Raw genomic sequence first — 24,131 nt, 5'->3', positions numbered from 1 at the left:
GGAAAAAGTGTGCTATATTTTACAATATTATTACAACACAAGGAGAAAATCTGTGTTGTGTATGGTAAAAGTACCTTATCAGAATCTTGTGCGTGGAAATGGTTTGCTCACTTTCTTTTGGTAATTTTTACATAAAGGATGAGTCACGATCTGGTCATCCAGTAAAATAAGCACATCATCAGTTTCAGCACGGTATGGAGATGGGCATTGACCACAAAACTGTTTTGAATCAATTACACAGAGCTGGCCATTTACACCAGTGACAGTGAATGGGCACATCCTGTAATATGTGCTTGCAAAAAAGAATGGTAACTGTGCATAGAATTTAGGCTTTTAAATAGCTACGCAGTTCCGTACGCCTATCCAATGATGCTTGCTAAAGATTTACTCTTCGAAATAGGGAAAACCAAATTCATAACCGTTCTCGATTTAACTAAGGGATATTAGCAAATCCCGATGAAAGAAGGAGTCAAACCTTACACAGTATTTGCCACTCATTCTAGACATTACCAATGGAAAGTTCTTCCTTTTGGTTTGAAAAATGCCAAGAGTACATTTCAAAAATCCATGGATAAGGAAGGTACTAGGAAACCATAAAAAATACTGCCGTTCATACACTGATGATGTGGCAAAATTTGAGACTTGGGATGACCATCTCCATCACATCGTCTAAGTGTTTCAGACTTTGAGAAATGCAAGTCTAACAGCAAACCTAGAAAGATGTGATTTTGGAAAGAGTAACATGAAGTTTCTAGGTCATGTAATGAGTTCTGGAACTCACTCTCCAGATCCTGAGAAAGTAGAAGTCATCCAGAATCTGTCTAAGCCTACCACTAAAGAAGAAGTCTTTTAGGGCTAGCAAGTTACTATAGGGATTATACCCCAAATTTTTCTGAAATAGTTTTGCCTCTAACAAATCTTACAAAAAACAGTATTCCAAATAATATTCCGTCGGACTCTAAAACAGAAGTATCTTTCAACAAACTTAAAGAAGAACTGATTAAAATGCCATCCCTGCATACTCCGGACATTGACAAGCACTTTCAACTTTATACAGATGCATTTGCAGTTGGAGCATGTTTAGCTCAAAATGATGAACATAGCAAAGAGATGTCCATAGCATTTTTCAGTAAAAAACTAACTCCCTATCAACAACGATGGTCAACCATAGAAAGAGAAACGTTTTGCATCATCGACGCCTTGAAAAAATTTCACACTTGGATTTTCGGTGCCAAAGTACAAATTGTTTCTGACCACAATCCCTTCACCTACTCCTCATGGTGCTAAACTATCTCATTGGGCCCTAGCATTACAACATTACTTTGACATACGGCAGATGCAGTTCACACGGGAATGCTGATGCCTTATCAAGGTTATCTGTTAACTCGTAAGCAAAATGAAATTATAAAGAAAACCTATCTTCACAACACAAATTTAAAATATTTCCAATAGTATTAACTTCTGACAGTGTGCATATGTTATGCATATATAAAATTTCACATTTATTTGTATGTTAGGCATTTATTAAATCATTTTGGGGGGGGGAAGCTGCATATTTTGGAGCTCTTACTTATATTTCATCGTTTTGAATAGAAGCTTTTTTTTTGTGTGTTGTTGTTGTTAACAATTAACAAATGTTAATTTTTAACAAATGTTAATTTTAATTTAAAATGTCAATTTGTAACAAATGTTGTTCTACAATTTAAAAAAAATTGCCAATTTTTATTCAGTCAGGCAGACATGTAGAAACTGTATAACCAAGCTTTTTATATCGTCCTCTGGACTGGAAATGGATAACTGTGGCAATGATTGAATTCCATTGAATGTTGCCATCGTAATAACAAACTTAGAACAACAAATTGTTTATATTTGGCTTTCAGGATTGGATTATCATACTATGTGTCCTTATATTTCTAAATACTAATTGAGTCATAAATTAGAGATCATATCTCATGTTCCAAATTGGCAATGTTGTTGCCATTTATTGAGGCATAAAATTTATTTTTTGTATTATAAAACTGCTCTTCAGCAGAACAACCAGAAACCATTAAAAAATAATAATCCATTTTAGTTATATTTAGCAACTAGTGCCCTTTATGTTTACTTCATAACTGTAATTAATAAAAGGCACTAATGAAGTATTATGAAGTACACTCTATTGTTAACCATATGTACTTCAGTTGAAAAAATTTCTACAATTAGTTTCGGTATATAGATCATCTATATAAAAAATAATGACTATTTATGATCATCTATAGAATGTCCCAATGGAAGTGATGATTTAATATGCTCCAAAAAAGTACTTTATTTTTAGAAAATGGATCATATTTTTACACCCTTAAAACACATTAATGTTCCAAGTTAAGAATGTCAAGTTAGATTTGACCAGGCAGATCTGGCATTTTATCATTGTCTGTTCACTTTGTAGCTTTGTTGCAGTCGATATAGAGCTTTATGCAAAGGAACAGCAAGTTCTGATTGTGAAAACTCTGTAAAAGAATGGCAAGTGTTATGCATAGACTGTTAGAACGCTTCATGCAATCTTTGGATATAAAAGTTCACCTAGTGAAACAACAGTTTGTAGATTGATAAAGACAAGACCCAAGTTCGACAACAGACATTTAATCACCACCCTCTCGATCCACCCAGTCTGTTTAAGACATTCTTATTGTGTGTGACAGTGTTATTGCAAATCCCCAAAACTTAATCCTAGAATGACTAATAATGAAAGAATAGATTCAATGTGTCGTTAGGCACCTCTATAGAAGTGATTATGAATTTCATCGAAAGAGTGCTGTGTTACAAAGCAAAAACTGAAGGACATATGTCATACATTATTTTTCATTCTTAACTCTGAGCATTTACCTGTTATAAACATATAAAATATTTTCCATTTTCTAAAAATAAAGTACTTATTTTAACAAATTTCTTGTATTCAGAATATTAAATCCAACACTTTTGTTGGGACAACCTTTATATCAAAATGTAATGATTATGATAAAATTATGTAGAGAGTGCAATAATTAAATTTTATTTAGACTAACTGCTTTTCAATAATATTTGATTTATTTTCTGTTTATACAATTTCATGTTAAATAAATAAATACAAACTTTTAAAACTGAAATACTTTTGAGTTTTAGTTGTATTTAATGATTAAAATATATATATCAGTTGGCAGCAATGTTATTTTTATTTAATCAAAGTGAAGCATTTGTGTTCCACTGGCTTGTATTTTAACAAATTTCATTTAATAGAATTCAGCATCATCATAATTTCTGTTTTATCAGGTAAAGTTATAACAAGCTCTATAGAAAAATTTTATATCCATTTTTTCTCCCTTCTTTTAATTAACTGGAACAGGCTCTGCAGAAAAAAAAAAAAAAAAAAAAAAATATCCCTTTTTTCTCACTTTCTTTAATTAACAGTAGATTATACCTGTTGTAATCTATGTAAACAATTCAATATAAAATTTAGTGATTCTTCCATTTCAATTTTTATTTTGCAAAAATGTTTAACCCTTTAGAAATCAATAAGATATTCCCATACAGTACACTCCCGATTATCCGCGGAATTGAATGGCGCGGCCGCCGCAGATAACAAAAATCGCGGATAATCCTAAAAGTGCTAAAAACGGGTATAACAAAAGAAAAAACAGTCATTCCAACTTTAAAAAAAAGTTTTATGTACAATAAAACGTAAAATAAACAGTAGGAACTGTTTAACTAATGCTTAATATTTTAGTATATCACTCAAAACTAACCTAAAATGCATTTTGTTAATGAAAACAGAGAAGTGCTTTATATACTTACGAGAGGCGTCAAGGATACACAGAAAAATTAATACCTATGTACTGTTTTAATACTGTAATGTATTATGTAATTACAAAAGCATAACTGTAAAACTACACTAAGCATTTTCTCTTGATCCGAGATTACATTTTTCGTAGCATAAGTTTCTCGGCCAACTCCGCGTTGTCTTGTTCTTCCAAATAGCTCGGCAGTCCGTCGACTTGTTGCAAAGCCCCTTTGTGAGTCTTCCGCATCTGCACAGTGGGCTCTTCTTCACCTTCACTTCGCTGTACTTCATTCTCGGTCTCTCCCCTTGCTTTCTTCACAATTTCGTCATCTGTCAAGCGTTCGAAGCCAGGTTTGTTGACGTCACACTCCAACAACTCGTTAATGTTTTCAGCATCGACATTCTCACCACCCGGAACTGTTTTTACCATATCAGCAAGAGTTGCCGTGGGCGTGTCTACATCTTCATTCTCTTCTTCACAACTCAAAGGGGTTAGGTTGTTGTTGTCTTCAACATTAGGCATGAGTTTTCTCCATGATTTTATGGGGGTTGATGGTTTCACTGAGTCCCATGCAGATGCAATGTCGTAGAGGCTGCCAAGATTGTGTAGTGTTTCCAAAACTCTTTCAGATCATAACCTTCTTCAATTTTGGTCATTAGCAGCTTGGTTGGGTATGTTCTCTTCATTGTTGCAATGACTCCTTGGTCCATGGGTTGGATTAGCGCAGTAACATTTGGAGAGAAAAACTTTGTAAAAATTTGTCCATCAGAAAACTTTAGCACGCTTGTTGCTGGGTGAAAATATGCGTTTTTGATCAATAGCACAGCTTTTTAGATTTAAGATATTTACGCACTTGAAGAACAAAGATTTTTTCGAACCATTCTTGAAAAATGTTTCGGTTCATCCATACCCCCCCCTTTTTTTTTTTGTTAAAGTAATCAATGGGCAAATTTTCTATTCTTGTGCCGTTGAAAGTCCCCCCCCCTTTTTTTGAGACTTTCCAATGACAAGATGTCTAAGTTTATCTCCACCGGTAGCGTTACTGCAAGACATGATAGTGATCCTTTCCTTGCTGCTTTTATGACCCGCCGCTTTACTTTCACTTTCAAATGCTAAAGTGCGAGTGGGAAGCCATTTCCACAATAGTCCCGATTCATCGGCATTGTAAATTTGTTCAAAAGATAGCTCTTCTTTTAAAACAAATTCTTCAAATTCATGGTGGAAATCGTCAGCTGCTTGTTGGTCACCACTAAGTTTCTCCCCATGAAATCCAATTTCTGGAATTCCATGTCGCTGCTTAAAATGAGTCAACCAGCCAGAAGACGCATCAAAATTTCCTTTCAGGCCTAACAACTCAAAAAAGGTTTTTGCCTTTGCCACAATGATAGGACCATTTACAGGAGTACCCTCTTTTCGAACTAGAGCTAACCGCTCTATCAATGCCGTGTCTAACTCATCAAAGGTCTAGCCCTTCATAGTTTTTCACGTTTTCATTGCGGAAGCATTGTCCGACATTGATGCAAAGTTCACCAGTTTGTCTTTTTGCTTTAGAATGTCATGCACTGTTGTTTCTGATATTCCGTAATCCAATTCCATCTGCTGCCTTGTAGCACCATTTGCTACTTTGGAAATTAATTCTAGTTTTTGCACAATCATTTACACAACCTTTTTTCGTTTTCCTAACATTTTAAATCGGTAACGAAAAACACAAAACCAAAAAGCACAAGCACGGAACACAATAAAACATAAAAAATTAACTCCGACCGGTTAGCAAACACTATCAGGCTTAAACTAACAATGGCGAGTGGGAGGAAATGGACATGTCAGTAAGACGAGAGAGGGTGGTGGAGTGGGCACTGCAAGGGTGAGTAAGAAATCACTTACTCATCAGAGGGCAATGGTCTGAGAAGGCCTGGGATATTTTTGCCATAAATAAGCACGATGTTAACAAACTGTACGTTTTGCTCAGTTTTGTGAATTTTTTTTTTCTTTTCTTTACGCTTGTTAAAAAAAAAAAAAAAAAGACTTCATGCGGCAGGCGCAGATAATCGGGAGTCTACTGTATTTTGATAATCTAATGCTAATATATATGAACTATTTTTGTTTTTTTCATTTTTCACCTTATGTTATTTTAGCTTTGGTTTGCATGCTATAAATCACATTAAAACATTGGTAATTTTAGAGCTTTCACGGGCAGCCCATCTGCACCTTCAGCTGGAATTTGATAAATATATACATTCTGTCCATAAAGGAGATGGGCTGCCTGCAAAAGCTCTAATTTTACAGACTGATTTTGGGTAATGGAGTTACAGGCCACCTCTGAAAGTCCTGATATAACATTATTAACATTTATCCTTACCATTATAACATGATTTTTAATGTGTGTAAAGCAAAACTTTTTCTTCTCTCTTTTTGTCTATTTTATTGTGTATGCCTTTTAATTCTTCAGTATTATGTGTGATATATTTAGTGCCTTTCTTATCCTGAAATTTAATTTTATGATGCTGATGGAAATTTTACTTTATAATCTTAATCCAAATTTAAGACATTATAATAAGCCAAAAAATGCATGTTGAATTTAACCATTTTTAAATATCAAAATAGCCCATATTTCCTAATTCATTCTTACTCACCTAAATATTATATTGCTTGAAGCTGTGATATTTTTCCCTCCATAAATAATAACAGCCTTTTTCAAATCAGGCTTTACTTTCCATTTTTGCCAGCAACTGTCTGAATAAGAAGAAAAATTCCATGGCACAGGCTCAAACATATCAGTTACACCATTCTGGCAAGTAGGCATAACCATCTCTGTACATGCCTATCAAGGAAATTATTATTATAACATACAGCATAAAATATTATAGCATTTAGCAGATTTATTTCTTAGGTATAAAAAATGCAGAACTTGTTTCAGTGATAATTTACATAAACTGTGAAATTAGCAATTCTTATAAAAATAAACATTATTTGCTTTTAATTAATTCTGCTCAATTTGTCTATTCATTTTTGGGGAGAAATTAAATCATTAATTCTATTATAAAATTGTTATTGTGTCTAATAAACTCAAAAAAGTCAGTCTACGACAAATTAAATATAATAATAAGAATAATAAATATATGAAAATCCATTTTAGGGCTGACACAGAAACTATATAAACAAGACCTGATCTCTAAATATTCTCATTAAGACAGAAGAAAAACATGCCAAAGTAAAATATCTAATTAGGCAAAGCAACAACTTTGTTTCGGCAAAGATTTTAACTGAGACTATCGATTTCGAGGGTAAACATGTACAGGTTTCTTCATCAGAAGCAAATAAAGTCTATCATCAGAAGCTAAGAAATTCTGCAATTGAACGGAGAAACTACAACCATATTTATTGCTTTATACCCAAAGCAAGGGAAAGTACAATCTGCCACTTATAAACATGAATTTTAATAATAAATGTATTCTTTTAAATTGTAGCCATAAGGAAAGGAAGGCCTTAACGAGAAATTCATTCTCATCCTAACGTTATCATTTGCAAAGCTGATAACAGTGGACAGATCATTCTTATGGACAAACACCACAAATCTGATAAATAAAAGCCCATACTGCCTGATCCTTAAAGATCAACTTCTGATCGCATGAAAGTTAATACAGCTGTTAAATCTTCTCATGTGTTCCCAACTGAAATTAAAATCACTCATTCCACCTTTTACTAACTGTGCTAGATTTTATACTCTTCCCAAAGTCCACAAAATTCAAATTCCAACTATAGTTTCCAACTATGGAACAGCATCATATCCTTTGGCCAAATATTTAGTTTCTAGATTTTCTCTTTTATTTTCTAACAATATTCACATTGCAAAAAAATTTTTGATGTCATCGATAAACTTAAATATATTTTTTCTTGCACTCAGTTGTGTTTTCTTTCAATGTTATATTACTGTTTACTGATGTTCCACTAGAAAGAGCACTAAAATGTCTCAAAACTAGGTTTAGAATTCTATTTCACTTACATTGAAATTGAAGAGTTAATTTCTCTTATTAAATTATATTCGAGTCAAACCCACTTTGTTTTCCAAAATAAATATTATTGCCAGATTGAAGGATTAGCTATGAGTAATCCTGTTTTGTTTCATCTCTGGATTTGCTACGGAAGATGGTACTTTCGCCTTTTTTGATAGTAATAAAGATTTATCCCATATTTTATCTATTATAAATTGAATTGATCCAGCCAACCAGTTCACTTTTGAAACTGAATCCAACAGTACCCTTACCTTGCTTGATATTTTTATAATCTGTTACAAAACTGATTTCAGTACTACTATTATGTATTTCATGCTCTCAAAGTTTGCTTTTCTGCTTTCTAATGAACTCATATATTTGAAATCAGTTGCACAGTTACAGAGGATTTTTTCCTTTGGTCACTGCTAAAACCTTTAGAAAATTTTTGACTTGCCATCAAAAAGACATTCCAGTCTTAAACATAACATAACCTTGTTGTTCTTCCATTTCATCCTTCTATCAATTACAAAATTACATGGATTTTTCAGGCATTCAAATAATTTTCTAACCTCTAATAAACTTATAGTTTGGTTCTTACGATTTCATTTCTAACTTTAATTCTCTGAGAATTTATATTATATATTGCCAATGTGATTTGAGATACATCAGCCAAATTAAAAGAGCATTAAAGATTTGCATCAAGGAACACAAATCGTATGTCCAAAAAGAAGCAATAAACAAATCTTTGATTTAATCTTCTTTGGAAATTTAATCACAGTTTTAACTTGGGGTCTACAAAATTATCCAAAAAATTGGTGAATTGAATTTTCTTGAAGCTTTTCACATTCACAAAAAATAATTATGTTAATGACTTTAATTCCACTATTAACTAAATTTTTCATGTTGTTAACTATTTCTGTGGACAAATGACACTACCTTTTCATTCGCTTTACTTTGCTTTGGTATAAATACGGCTGTGGCTCCTCCCTTCATTGCAGAATTTTTTTGTTCCTGTTGAAAAGGTACCTATTCGCCCTCAAAATCAATACAGTCTTAGTTAAAATTTATGCCAAACACAGGGCTGTTGCTTTGTCTAATAGATAGTTTTATTAATTTTTCATAAAAAAAAAAATTTAGGTTCACATTTCAAATTCATTTAAAATTCTTTGCTTTTGATGTGGTGTATCGAGAATTTTATCATAATCAGACTTAAAGCTGGCACAGTGCCAAGCATGACAAGTGTGCGAAGTTATTGAAAACCAGAACTAAGACTGAAATGCGAGTAGTTGTAGTGATACGTGTGTATACGAGGATGTTGTGTTTTGTACATAATAAAGTAGCATATAATTAAATACAGTGTCTTGTAAAACAATTACCCACTAAAAATATACAACATCTGGCAACAAGGACATCAGATTTTTGAAAATAATAAAAATGCCTTTGCAACATGTTTTAATGCTATCGGAATAACTTCTGGATAAGGTAAAGTTTTTATAATCATTTTTCTTTCAGAGAATTCACCATGGAGCAGCTTGTAACTGAGTTAATAGAGCTCTAATGGAGAAGCTTACTTCAGTTATTACTCCACAAATGACAATTTGAGACTTTTAGTTCAGTTTGAAAAAATATAATGAACATGAAGAACAGTTTGATTCATTTTTAGAGAGATTAGAAAGTTATTTAGATATACAAAATGTTTCACAGGACAAGCGTGGGAAAGTACTAATTTCCAGTTTGTCTGGGAAAAAGTATAGTCTCAAAAAAACTTGCTGGCTCCTGATATCCTTTTGATAAAGATTATGATGTGTTATAAACAACACTGAGAAATCATTTAAATTCTAAGCCACTTATAATTCCTAGCAGGCATGTATTTTTAGATCCAAAGCAGCATGAGGGGAAAACTATTAGTGTGTATATGGCACAGTTAAGGTTACTTGCCAAACCGTGTGCTTACGATCAGAATATGTTAAATATGATGTTGTGGGACATATTTGTTTGTGGGCTAAAAAATAGGGCTACTCTGGATAGAATTTTTGAGCAGGATAATATCATTTTAGATGACACTTTAAAAATAGCTTTGGTAAAGGAAAAAAGCGTTAAAAGGTGCAAACGAAATAATTGGGAAATCAGTGGAAATTAAGGAATTTAGTGCCAGGAATAAAGGTAAATCTAAGTCAGTCACTCCAAAACAAAAGTCTGAAAAACCAAACTTCTCAGCTAAGAGTGTAAAAGGTTGTTCGTGATGTACAGGGACTGACCATGAAATTCTTGTAAATTTAAGACTGCAGATTTTGTATGAAAACTGGGCACATTAAAAGAGCATGCTACAATGCTGAAAGAATGAAAGTAAAACAAAAAAAAAAATTACATACAGGAAATGAAAACACAGTTCCTATAAACAGAATATATTCCAGTGAAGTGTAAAATAGGAAACCACCCATAATGGTCCAAGTGAACATAGAAGAAAAACCGTAACTATGGAACTGGATACAGGGGATAGTGTGAGTGCTCCGACTCAAAGAGACAATACATTTATGAGACAGGACTTACGTTTATACTGACTATGAGCAAAGCATTCCCGAGCCACCTTGCCGAATTCAAATTCTCGATTAACTGCAGGTCACCAACGTGGTTCAACGCCACTGCAATCTACACCGATGGTTCCAAAGGAGAATGTGGCACCGGTAGCGGATACTGTGTTCTACTTGGGAACCAGATCTTAAAGACCTGGGAAAGAAAGCTTAAGCAACACAACTCAGTTTTTCAGGCTCAACTGATTGCATTAAAAGCTGCACTTGTCTATGCACTGGAAAATAACTATTCCAGTATATATTCAGAGTCAGCCTCTAGCCTCCAAGCAATCCAAGGCACATGCAGTAAAAATCCACTCGTCAGGGGCATACAAAAACTCTTACTAAGAACACCTAAATACTATAGGCCTGAACTCCAGTGGGTACCTGCCCACACTGGAATACTGGGTAATGTATTTGCAGATGCAATAGGCAAAAGAGCAGCAACTGACCCCCATGTTCGCACACTTGACGTGCCTCCCCCGGGTTCGTTCTTAAAAGCTGAGCTCGAGAAAGAATTACTCAAACGTTGGCAATGTCTGTGGGAGACAGAGACCACCGGCAGAAGAGTTAACAGATTTTTTCCAAAAGTCTGCCAGCTTCTAAAATCTGGCTCGTCCCACTTCACTCAGTATCTAACATGACATGGTCCCTTCATGACTTACCTGCATCGCTTCAGACGACGCGAAAACAAGCATTGCTCATGCGGGATGGTAGGAGATCCGAACCACTATCTGTTCGCTTGCAGAGAGACCGCCAAATATCATCTTACGCAACCAGTAGCAAACTACATCCATGCATGGGCCGAAGCTATTTCAAAAAATTGCAATGCATTGAAATGCATATGCGATTGCATAAATATTGCACGCAAAATCTCAGACAGGCTGAAGTAATTCTTAGCTACAATCCTCGTCACCAGCACAGCCCGTGTCTGCTCTGTACCTGTAGTGATTTAATTTTATCTTAAGTTAGCTTATTCGGCTTATCTTATTCCCTGTATATATTTATCTCCTTGAACTGTAAACCTTGAACGTATTTTGCCTTATTTTATGTATTGTTTTCACTGTTTTGCCTTTTTTTATTTTATGTATTATTATACTTTCTAGTATTTTACTTCTTATTATTTTTAGTATTTGTAACCACCTATCCATAACTCTGTAAATATGTAACTGAAATTGTTCTTCTCACCCGCAATGCACCCTTCTTCCATCGCTGCACTATCGTCTTCGTCCAGCACAATATGTATTTATAAGTGTGTTATTTTGATCAAGTTATTTCCGTCAGCGGGGCTACCTGGCCGGTATGCTAACTACCCAGTGAACCAGCTGCCTCGCTGTTGGTGGAAAGAAAGAAAGTAGTTAAACTGGACAGCTTTATACGACTGTGTGCCGACTACTTGGCGACAGTAAACCCAAATATTGTTACGCATCAACACCCTTTGCCGACCATTGAGGAAATATTTTCATGTTTGAGCGGGAGAAAGCATTTTTCAAAAATTGATTTTAAACATACTTATTTACAAATAAAAGTACACCCTGAAGACTCAAAAATTGCTAACAATAAACACACAGAAGGGATTATGTAAGTGTAAGAGATTAATGCTCGGGCTAAATGTAGCACCGGTAATCTGGCAACGTTACATAGACAGACTATTGCACGGAATAGAAGGGTGTAAAGTCTTCATGGATGATGAGGCACATTCAAATACTTTAAAAATTTTCTTCGAGAAATGTAAAACTCACGAACTAAAATTAAATTGAGAAAAACGTTAATTTTTTCACGATGAGATAAAATTTTTAGATCATAAAATTGATGCTAATGGTTTACATGACTGATGAAAAAATATCAGTGATTGCAAAAGCCCCAAGACCCAGAAATGTCCAGGAAATTCAAAGCTTTTTGGGATTGGTTAATTTTTATGGAAAATTTCGCCCTAAGTTAGAGACAATCGCAAATCCCTTATATCGATTGACTAAGAAAAACTCAAAATGGGTTTCAAAATGATCCAAAATTACCCTTAATATTGGCAACTGATGCATCACCAGTGGGGTTAGGTGCGGTACTTTCTCACAAACTTCCTGATGGAACAGAAAGGCCAATTGAATATGCTTATAGAACACTGACTGAAATGGAGAAAAAATATTCTCAAACCGATAAAGAAACCCTGTTAATCATTTGGGAAATTAAAAATTTTTTTCTGTACTTAAAAGGCAGAAAATTTATGTTAATTACAGACCATAAATCTCTTGTTGTAATTTTCGGTTCAAAGAAAAGCATGCCAATATTGGCAGCAACAAGATTCCTGCATTACATTTTGGTTTTATAGTTATTCCAATTTGACATTATTTACCGTAAACAAAAGAGCATGGTAATGCTGACTTTCTATCACAATTATTGATGAACTTAGAGCAACTGTCTATTCAAGATGATTCAACTATTTTTCAATTATAACAGATTGAAACTCTTTCAATCACTGCCAGTGATTTGGCTAAAGAAACTGAAATTGATGCAGAACTCGGTCCTCTGCAATGAATAATTCAAAGCGGCAGTGAATTGAAAGGAAGGGAGATGGAGTAGTATAGTCTCTAAGATGGCTGTATAATGTATGGTCAACATGTCTATATTCCAAAACGATATCGTGAGGATGAGAGGGGAAAACAGCATTACTTGACTAGTGTGTAAATGAAGGTTTACTTAGTAGCCATTATTAAGTATCCTTGTTTTGAAAGAGGTACACCATGGATATTTAGCACTGTAAAGATGAAAGCAATTACCATATTTGACAGCATATAAAACACACCCTTATTTAGAAAGACACACACAAGGAAAAAAAGTTTCAATAGTCTGCGCGACAGCGCGGTACCACAATAACTTAAAATGTGGCTTCTTTTAGTTCTCACGTTTCGTAAAAGCCAAATATACAATCATTGAATGCAATTACCAATCATATTTTTATTAAGGAAAATTAACAAACAGCAAGCTATTTTGAACATGATATAAAAATTTCAATAATGAATAAATGAATGAACGGCAAGCACTCAAACATAATACAAAATAAAGCAGAAACAATAAAAAAACACAGATTCAAGGAAAACATTGCCTATCATGAAATTAAGACTTTAATCATTTTCAAAACCATAAAAATCCTTTTCACTATCATCATCATCGAAAACTAGAATATCGTCATCATTCTGTTTCCGTCATCGCTAGTATCATCTTCTTCGAATAATGAGTCGTCTTCTGTTTCGTCGAGAGCATTACTGATTGCGCACTTCTTAAAGGACTTAACAATTACTTCAGCCTTTATGTCCTCCCAAGATCTTTTTACCCACTCGCACACTTGTGAAATAGAGGGCCGCTTCATTCTACCTGAGGGTGTGAGGGCGTCATGCAGCTCTTTTATCCACTTGTTCTATCGTTCTCGCACTTTTTCCTTAAATGGTTTATTCACTGATACATCTAAAGGCTGCAATTGGCTAGTCAGTCCACCAGGAATGACAGCTATTTAGGTTTTAAATTCTCTCGCTTTATTCTTTATGGTTTCAGTTCTATGGGCGCTAAACTGATCCAAAACCGAAAGAGAGGGTTTTTTTAAGAGTCCACCAGGTCGCCTCGCCCATACATTCTGTAATCACAGTTTCATTCCAGCTTTCGTATTTTTTTTTTCCAGCTTTCGGATAAACATGAACAATTACACCCGTTGGAAATTTTTTTTCCGGATGAGTTTTTCTTTTGAATATGAAAAACGGCGGTAAATTTGTGTCATCAGCACAACATGTTAGAACTACCGTATATCGGGTTTTTTCATGACCTGTGGTTTTTATGGTTATTGATTTAGACCCTTTAATACTCACAGTCTTGTTGGATGGTACATGAAATGTGAGTGGAATTTAATCTGTATTTCCTATTTGACCGAGCTCAATAGAAGTTTTCTTGCATGCATTTATAACAAACCTATGAAATGCTAGTATTTTTTCTTCATAATCTGCTGGCATTTTCTGTGCAATAGTTGTTTTTGTGTGCATTGATAAGCCTTGCCTTTTCATGAACCTGTAGCACCAGCCCTCAGACCCTGAAAAGTTCTGATTCCCATGTTTTTTTGCAAATCCTTTGGCCTTATTGATTATCATTTTGGTTTAAACACTTATTCCAGATTTCCTCTTATCTATCACCCACATTTTTACGGCATTTTCAAGTTCAGGCCAAGGTGGAGCTAGGCATCGAAGGTTATGTTTTTGTTTTTTAGCAGTTTTTCAGTTGATCTTCCTGCAGTCGCCAAGTACGTATGATTTTTTCGGTAGGTGGTGGACCAAAATGCCTTGCTGCTGCTCTGTTTCCATGCGCTTTGATGTAGTTAACACTCCTAGCTTATAAAGAATTGTATAGCTTAATCTCTTGTTTCCTGTAGTCATATTTTCCAAGGTATTTTTTTTTTAAACAAATAGTTTTAAGCACCGATACCTACACGTTTATACAGAGTAGCACCAATACCAACACGTGTGTCGGCTGATTCAAAGAAAATGTATGTAAAGGAGGGAAGGCTCCGTAGACGTAATGTGACCATAGAACCTGTTCAAACTTCGAAATCAGTTTTGAGCTTTGGTGCTTTTTAGCGACAGATTTTTCACGCATGTGCAAAATAATCATGGCAGATGTAGAAAAAGTTATGTGTGTCTAGATCTTTATCCGGGCGAAAAATAACATTCAGTATTGAAAGTTAACCTGTATTCTTCACGTATAAGATGCAGGTAACTTTTTGAGACCAAATTTAGGGAAAAAAGTGCGTCTTATATGCCGTCAAATACGGTACTAGATCTTGCATGTTTTGGAATGGTATAGATAAAGATATAAAAAATATTGCTAAAAACTGTTCTGAATGTGCAAACATATAGACCCTTCTTCATCGTTGGGAGTACCAGAATGCTCCAATGAAACATATTCACATTGATTATGCAGGACCTATTTTTGAGCGTATGGGTTTGATAATCATTGATGCTCGCTGAAAATGGCTAGAAGCCGATCCAATGAAATCAAACTTGGCTTTCAAAACAATGGGATGCTTACAGGACTTTTTTGCACAATTTTGGATTACTAATATTATTAGTGAGTGATAACAGGCCACAATTAACTTCATATGAGTTTAAGATATTTCTACAGAGTAACGGGCTGAATGGTATGTGTTTACAGTAAAACAATCTTTAACCTTCCTGCATGTGCGCTTGGCAATTTTACATGAGCACGCACGCTTTGTATTTTTTACATCTGTTATTTTACAGTTTTTGGCATGAAAAATGACAGAAATGAGTGAATATTGATAATAAATTTATTAAAACATAAAATATTAACTTTATTACTGCAAAATACAAATGATGTCATATTTTTAAATTATAGTAAATTATTTTTAAACGTTCAAGTCAGTCAGCTGGAAAAGCAATGATATATTTCATTATAAAAATTTATTGTTTAATACTATATCTTAAAATTCAAGCTAGTTTTGATATTCATCTGTCCTGTCCTGTTGATTTATCATCGAATTGAAGACAAGTTGTCAGAAATGAAAATATCTTGTAGATCATCACAGCTCTTGTTATTTCAATTCCAGTGCCATCACTTGAGAACAATTCTTTTGCATTTACATGGTGTCCTTTTTTTATTCCTATCATATATAACAATTCAAATTAGGCCATCATTTCCACTCAGGTAACAGTGCTATTATTCTCACATCCAAAAGTTTCCTTGTCTTCTTTTTCTCCATCAGATAATTTTTTAAGAATGCGAGCAAAATCAGCTGGTTGCATATATTTTTTTAACCATGATAATTATGTAAAATTATAGACTCGAATTTATACAAATTAAAATAATGCAAGTCAATTAATAACATAAAATTACAAAATATTTGAAAAAATGGATTCCCCCCCCCACACACACACACAACCACGCGCGTGTTGTAACTTTTACGAAGAAGGTGCCACATAGCGCAGTAAAAAAACAAAAAATGTCATATGACTTCCTTTTGGCATATACCTAGGAGGAATAGAAATGACATTCAGATGTCTCAGCTGCGATATACGAAAAAAGTGCATTAAAAACTGAATTTGTCCTCAATTTTGTGCATAGAGTGCGTGCTGGAAGGTGCAATGCTAATGCTTAAGAGGGAAATTCTGAAAAGAATAGATTTATTGAGACCAGATCTCAAAAGGAGGATGAGAGGAGGAGTTTGAAAAGGAACCTATGAGTTTGCAGACCGAGCATTTAGAGTGGTAGTAAGAAATTATCGCCAAGGTGACAGATGATGGAGATTTGGAACCGGTCAAGCCAAGGATGGGCAGCTTCATTACACTATAAATGTACATGATCAGCTATGGCGATGACATGTCGATCAGATACGTGATGGAGGAACTATAATTGATGATAGCTGCATGCATCTACCTCCAGCTCTCATGGAAGTGGAGTTCCAGAACTATTCAAAGATAAGGTAGCCACCAGGTAGATGAGTCTGTGTCATCTTCCAAGCCCAAGGTTGTACCGGATGTTCTATCCGCCAGACCTGCTGCTGATAAAATCACGTTACCAAAGAAACCTGTTATGCCACAACCTTTGCATCAAAACAGTACAATTCAACGTCTCCCAGATAGACTGCAGTTGTGATAAAGGGGAAGGGATGTGGTGTATCCAGAACTTAATCATAATCGGACTTAAAGCTGGTGCAGTGCAAAGCATCGCAAGCACGCAAAGTTATTGGAAACCAGAAGTATGACTGGAATGCGAGTAGTTGTAGTGATATGTGTGTATGCAAGGGTGATCTGTTTTGTGCATAATAAAGTAGCATATAGTTAAATACAGTGTCTTGTGAAACAATTATCAACAAAGATCTAAAACATTTTACATACTTTTGTAGAGAATGAAAACTTTTTAAAGTTCACTAATAACATTTTAATTAAGTGATTTTGATGATAGAAAATAAGTTCTGTATTTTTGATACATAAAAAAAATTTCAAATCTAACAGATTAAACTGTAGTTTTACATTTAAATTTAACAAGAATTTCTTAAGTAAAGCTGCAGGTCCAAATTTTATAACCATTTTACTTCCTTGTATGAAGTACAGTACAAAGTCCGGTATCCGACTTGTCAGGACTTCGGCAATCCCGAATTTAGGATTTTTCTGGTTATTAGATCATCAGTTTAAATCTAATAAGATGGCATGTAGAAATAATATAATTAAAAATATGAAATCATAATTTATGAAATAATGAAGCATTTATTATCTAAACAGTATCAAAATTTACAAAAAAAAAAAAAAAAACTGAAAGGGTTTCAGATTTTAAATTACGTCTATTTTTTTAACATTTTGTCTGTCACCTTTATTTATTAAATATCATGTTCTTTGCACTTAAACGATAAAATTCAGTTCAACAGCAATGTTGCAAAATAATTTTAAAATGAGCATATCTTTAGAATTTCCGATACGTAGTTCCATGCGCTGGAGATAAAATGGTTCCCCCAACCTCTCTGTTATTATCTCTCTGTAACCTCTCTGTTATTGAAAATTATTCTTCACTATTGGTAGAGGTATTTTTGCGATTTAGGACCATACTACAGATTTCGCCGCCGTTAATTGATTCATGATTGTGGCATTTTTATCGCAATGAAAAACTTCTGTTAACTCTTCTTCTTCCATAAATTCTGCTGCTCGGTGCGGCCATGCGAGTTCTGGCTTTATGTGAATAACAAATCAGTTATTCTTAATTTAAATAGCACTAAATGTAATCTTTTGGCCTATGAGTATCATTAACAACATTTATTTTTAGCAGATGGAAAGAAATTTTTGTTAAATCTTTCCTCGTCATAATTTCTTAGGATATTTCACTCTAAATCTGTAATCGGATATTACTCTTTGTTGTTCAATTACTGTTTAAGCATCGCTGCATGAGTCATCACTCAAGTTTTCATGTGTTGATACACATGCGGTGATGAAAGCAAAATATAATAAATAATAATTCGCCAGGTTGTTGTCAAGGGTAAAAATATTAGTTGGTGTAAAATCAATAATGATTCTATGTAGAATGTTTCGGTTTGAGATGTATGCCAAGCAGATACACAGCTACAGAGTCAAATTATTGATCACACAAATTTATGCTAAATTAATTATTTCTATTTTATTAAAAACTAGCAGCTTCGCTGCCAGCCTTCGTCTATCTTTTAAATGTACCGAAAAAATGGCTAAAGGGAACACCAAACGTCAAATTTAAAAACTGCGTAGAATTTTACTCTGCAGAACAACTTCATAAAAAAAAAGCTATTACGTATAACAAAATTACAATGAAATAAGCAATATCCCTTAATACAAATATTAATTATCCTAATAAAAAATTAACCAACTTTCCGTTGAAGAAAAAAAATCATGAAAAACTTTTCAGTATCTTACAAACAGTGAAATAAGTAAAAAATAACATGAAAGAAACTCAAAAAATAAAAAATTCCACGCAGAATTTTACTCTGCAGAACAACTTTATAAAATACATCAATAAAAATTTATTATATATATAAAAAAATGGCAATGAAATATGCCAATGTCTTAAAAACAGTGGCATAAGAAATACGATGAAAAATTGTTGCCAAACCCATATTTCTAAAAGAATGAAACTATTCAAAATGATGTGATTTCATCAAAAATCTATCAACAACAATAAGACAGGAAAATTGTTGCCAAAATCACATTTTTAAAGATGTGTGATGTGAGAGGTGTACTCGGAAGGTTCATTTAAAAAATGTTTTAAAAATACAAAATATCATCATTTTTCCAAATCTTTTTATAAAAGCAGTCGCAAGGATGAAAGTTTAACATGTCCAAAAATCAAAGAAAAATAAACTGTACATTTTTAAAAATAATCTTTTTTAGAAAAAATTCCGTTGAAAAGGTGTTAAGCTCCCTTTGTTAAATAAATTCGTATTTAATTGATTTATTGAAACACGAAATTTATTTTAAGTTCGTAAAATAGCCAAGTGCCTACGTTTCATGACGATGTGAAAATGGAGTGTATAGAGTAAAATCTCGCTTTCCTATAGCCCATTATGTCTCAAAATGACGCGATTTCGTCACAAAACATAAAATAAAAAAAATCGAATTCGAAAAAATCGCTTCGAGGTGCACTGGCTCTTGTCTAGATGCACCTATGTACCAAATTTCGTAGCCGTGGGTCTTTTAGCTTACGCGCAGCATGAACGAAAGACACACACACACAGACAGACAGACTCTTTCTTTTATTATATGTAGAGATAAGGTATTTTTTTTTTTTAGTGCCGAAGTGACATTATTGGGAAGTGAGAGTCGAGACTCTCCGCATGTTTTATTATGAGGAGGGGAAAAAAATCAAATGCGTATGCATGAAGCCTAACCCCCCAAAAAGTCCTAAAAAAATTGGTTGGTGGTGGGTCTAAGATCATTCTGGATATTGGATGTCTGAATCTCGGACTTTGTACTGTAATTGTAATCATTAAAAACTCTGGGTATCACATTTCAATGAAAACATCCATTTTGACAGCAATCGAATGCAATTTAACGATGTTTTTACATGTCATCTGTATGTAAGGACAGAATAAATAACTCTTTTTTTCCTAAATGGATTATAAAATTGATTTAAAATCGATTCAGAAAAGTTTTTTTTTTGTGGTGTCTTTACATACCTACATATGTATCTCGCATAACTCAAAAACAAGTAGCTTCAGAACAATGAAATTTTTTACATAGGATTGCTATAACATGCAGTTGTGCACCTCCCTTTTTGGTTGCAATTGGCCACACCAAAAGTATGTAAATATATATTCTCAAAGTTTTTTAAATATGTATATTTTATTTATGTTTGGATTTAGTAATTTCACTTGGTTTTCAATTCTTTGGATAAGTTCTCTTTGTTTAAAGGTAAAATTGTGATTTGAAATTTTACGTTAAAGTATTTTATTATTTCACTTTTGGTTTCAATTCTTTGGATTGAGTACTCTTTGTTTAAAAGTAGAATTTTGTTTAGAATTTACTTTTTTTACCTTGCTTTGGGGAGGGGGCCAGAATTTTCGGGTGAACTATTACAATTAAAATACATTGGAATGATTCATTGGCTAATTCTGGATACAGAAAAGCAAGGATTTTTTGTGGAAGAGAGATTTCAATGTTCCTCCTCTTGATGAAGTAGGACTGAAGTTGATTGAATTCCTCTTCTATTATGTTTTCTTCTTTAAATTTCATTGATTTTTTTTTTAATTGGGGTATTACTCATTCAAAATTTTTAGTTTTAATATTGATATAATTCTTTTTTGCATTTATTGGATTTTATGAAATTTACTACTTATGAATTTCAAATTTTGGTCTTTGGATAATTAGTTCTTAGGTTCTTACTTTATATCTTTACTAAATATATATATATAATTAGAAACCTTTTAATATACCATCTCCGAACAATAGAAATTCAATTAAAACTACAAATTATTAAATATTTTTAGTCAGTATGTTAGTTAGAATTTTAAATTAGTATTTTCTAGACCTCTATTGAATTAAAAACAAAAATCTATGAAGAAAAATCCTTAAATGCAAAAATACCAAAATCAAAAGTAAAAATTTTAAGTATTGAAAAAGTAGCTATTGTAATTGATCACACATTAATCGACTTATCAAGGGGAATAAATGAATCTACCATCAATTAACAATAACTAAATTAAGTGAGAGTGTTTCACCTTTCTTCCAATTAAGCATCAGATTATATCTCCACATTGATTGACTTACCAAGGGGGAATAAAACAATCTACCATCAATTAACAACTAAATTAAGTGACAGTTTTTCTCCTTTCTTCCAAGTAAGCATCAAATTATATCTGCAATCAATGACAATAGCTAATTTTTCAATACTTAAAATTTTTACTTTTGATTTTGGTATTTTTGAATTTAAGGATTTTTTAACACATTTTTATGTTTTTAAATCAAAAGGTCTAGGAAATACTAATTTAAAATTCTTATTAAAATACCAACTAAAAACTTTTTAATAATTCGGAGTTTTAATTGAATTTCTGTTCCTTGGAGATGGTATATAAAAAGTTTTCTAATTATAAATTATTGGTTTATTACTTTGCAGCTTTAGTGCAAGTTACAGGCTTTTTAATTACTTTTATTAAGAATATATATATGTGTGTGTGTTCGTATACCTATTCTGTTACTAGGCTCTGTGAGCTTTTTTTTTTTTTTTTTTTTTTTTAAATATATATATATATTTATATACCGGTAAATTTGCATTTTTTGCTTTCAAAATGATTGAATTATGTTGTTCTTATTGTTTAAGGTTTTTATGCCTCTAGTTAATCTGCATACTATATTTGTAGAGTTATCAACAATTTAAAAGTTGTTTAAGTGCAGCTAAGCCTATTTTTTTTTACCGTAGCAGACATATTTGTTTACATTTGAAACTTAGCAGAATAGTGAATTAAGTCAGTTTCTGCACCTTCAGTGCCTTTTTGTTAAGTCAGACCAGAAATAAATTTTCAGTTTTGTGCACCGAAAAATCTACCTTCTTGCCTGCTGGCTAAATTGTTTGCTTTTGCGTTGAAATTCTAATTTTAATTGAAAAATCCGTTTTTTATATTTTGCTATTTTTTCAAATTTTATTGAAGATACTTTGAGGTTTTATGTATTTTTGCCTTGCCGGGAAGTGAGAACTGAATTAACTGAATGAGAAATGTATTTCTAATGAATTTTGTTTTCGAATAAGTTTAAATGAAATGCAGCAAATATGCATATAATTTAATTTTCCATACAAGGAAGTCATGTGGTGTCCGCACCAGATTATTTTATATACAATAATGTTATGGAAACATAACAAAATGTATCATACAAACTATGTGTTAACAATAAATTACCTGATAATCCCATCCTTTTTCACCTAGATATGAACCACCAGACGTAGATAAGTTATAGCATAGAACATCTCCAGTATAATTTTGAAATACAGATGCTGCTTTATATATATTCGTTATCAGTTCCTTACTTGATACATTAGAATCAGTCAAATACTTACAGGTCTCCTGAAAACAACATCACAAGTATCATCAATTAAAAGAGCATGAAAATACGCCATTTACAATTTTCCAATATATTGTAATATTAAAAAGTAGCATCTAGTGTATACAGAAACTGATTTAAGATTATTAACTTTATTAATTCAAAAATGCTACCTTATTTACATAGGTAGATTTGCTATAAATAAAAGAGTGGTATTTAATAAATAAAATAAAAATTTAATCTAAAAAAAAAATAAATGATATGTCAGTGATAAAAACATTATTCTTAAAGAATCACAACAGTATGAATTTTAAAGGAATTTATAGAATTAAAAAAATATATTAAACAACTTACAAATATCATATAATAACTATGGTAAAAAGAGTGGGTTAAATATTTTTCTGCAAGGAAAAAAAAAATATTTATACATCTAGTCCCAGTTTTTTCATTCAGTCAAGAAAATAATTTTGTCAAAGGTCCCAGAATATGCACTGACAACAGTGGTAACATCTTTATTCAATAAGACTTCCGTCCACCGACGTACATTTTTAGGTTTATAGACAAGAAGTCAGTCAAGGACAAATCTAGACACAGTGGATGAGGGATCAGTTCAGAGCATGATTTGTATAATTTTGCAGCTGTATCTCTTGAACTCAAGAATTTTATCATGCATTAATGCAAGGACATCGATATCATATCTGTGTAGCTGCACCTTCTAATTGTTCAATATAGTCTATGCTTACTTGCTCCTTTTTATTAATTGTATTTATTTATTATTTTTATTTAATTTTATTTTTTGCTGTGCTAGTTTAGCCAGCCATTATTCAATCATAACTGCTTCAAGTACGCTATCTTAAATTAGGCTGTTTGTTTAAACATTTTAAAAGATTTAAAATTAAAAAATAGAAACTTTTTAGATCCATAACAAATGCATAAAGGTCTGTAAGCCAAGATGTTAAATCTTTTTTTTTTTTTTTTTCCAGTTCATTTACACTAGTCTATAATTTTCAATAAATGAATTTTCCTGCTTACAGCTTTTCTCATTGATTTAATTTTGCACTCTCTCCTTTTTTGTATGCTTCAGCAGTTCTCATTCTAGCAAACACATCTATATAGATAAGTTTTATATGTCTAACAGATAGCTTCAGAAATTTAAAAGAAATAATAATAATAAACTTTGCAATTTGTTTTTTTCAGATTCAGCTTAACATTTAAAAACCTATATAAAGTCTCCTTGTAGTGTGAGGTAAGTGATCAAAGACTACAAATTGTTGTTGTTCTTGTTAAATGATGAGAAATACAAATAATAGACCATAACGTATCAAAACTTTTACTACAATGAAATTTTCAGAATAACCTATTTAACTTTTTTAATTCATGGCTAATGTTTATTGTTTGGACCTTAGTGATATAATTTACTGATTCTGTAAGTATCACCAATTATTAGGGTGTTTTACTGTCACAATGTTTTTGTTTAAACTATCCTAAAAATGCACTGGACAGAAGCATAGAAACAAAGTATTTAATTATTAGAAAAATTTAACTTTTCTTAAAACTTTGTTACAAAACTATTACTTTTAAATAGTGTGCTAATTCTTTTTGGCATGGATTTCAATTAATTTTTGAAAATTTTCAACAGGAATAGAATACCCTTCTTCTTTCACAATTCTTTACATTCCTTTAAATTTGATGGGTAATTGGTTTTTTTATTTTATCTTTTAGTTCATGTCA

The 24,131-nt window shown here is 32.6% G+C and overlaps 1 protein-coding gene across 1 annotated transcript in view; it reads right to left on the bottom strand.

Moving 5' to 3' along the window:
• LOC118194079 (lysosomal Pro-X carboxypeptidase) overlaps positions 1-24,131 on the bottom strand; it is a 103,503-nt gene that overhangs the window by 3,762 nt on the left and 75,610 nt on the right. The window contains exons 7-8 of the mRNA XM_085813883.1: positions 22,259-22,423; positions 6,431-6,618 (exon numbers count right to left, since the gene is read on the bottom strand). Of these exons, the coding sequence (XP_085670009.1) occupies positions 6,431-6,618; positions 22,259-22,423 (353 nt within the window). The remainder of the gene's footprint in view (positions 1-6,430; positions 6,619-22,258; positions 22,424-24,131) is intronic.

The sequence above is a fragment of the Stegodyphus dumicola genome, chromosome 3 (genome assembly GCF_044657685.1).
Source record: "Stegodyphus dumicola isolate Sdum_Otavi_A_Nest chromosome 3, ASM4465768v1".
In the NCBI taxonomy this organism is placed as follows: domain Eukaryota; kingdom Metazoa; phylum Arthropoda; class Arachnida; order Araneae; family Eresidae; genus Stegodyphus; species Stegodyphus dumicola.
This window is presented reverse-complemented; position numbering and strand designations above follow the sequence as displayed.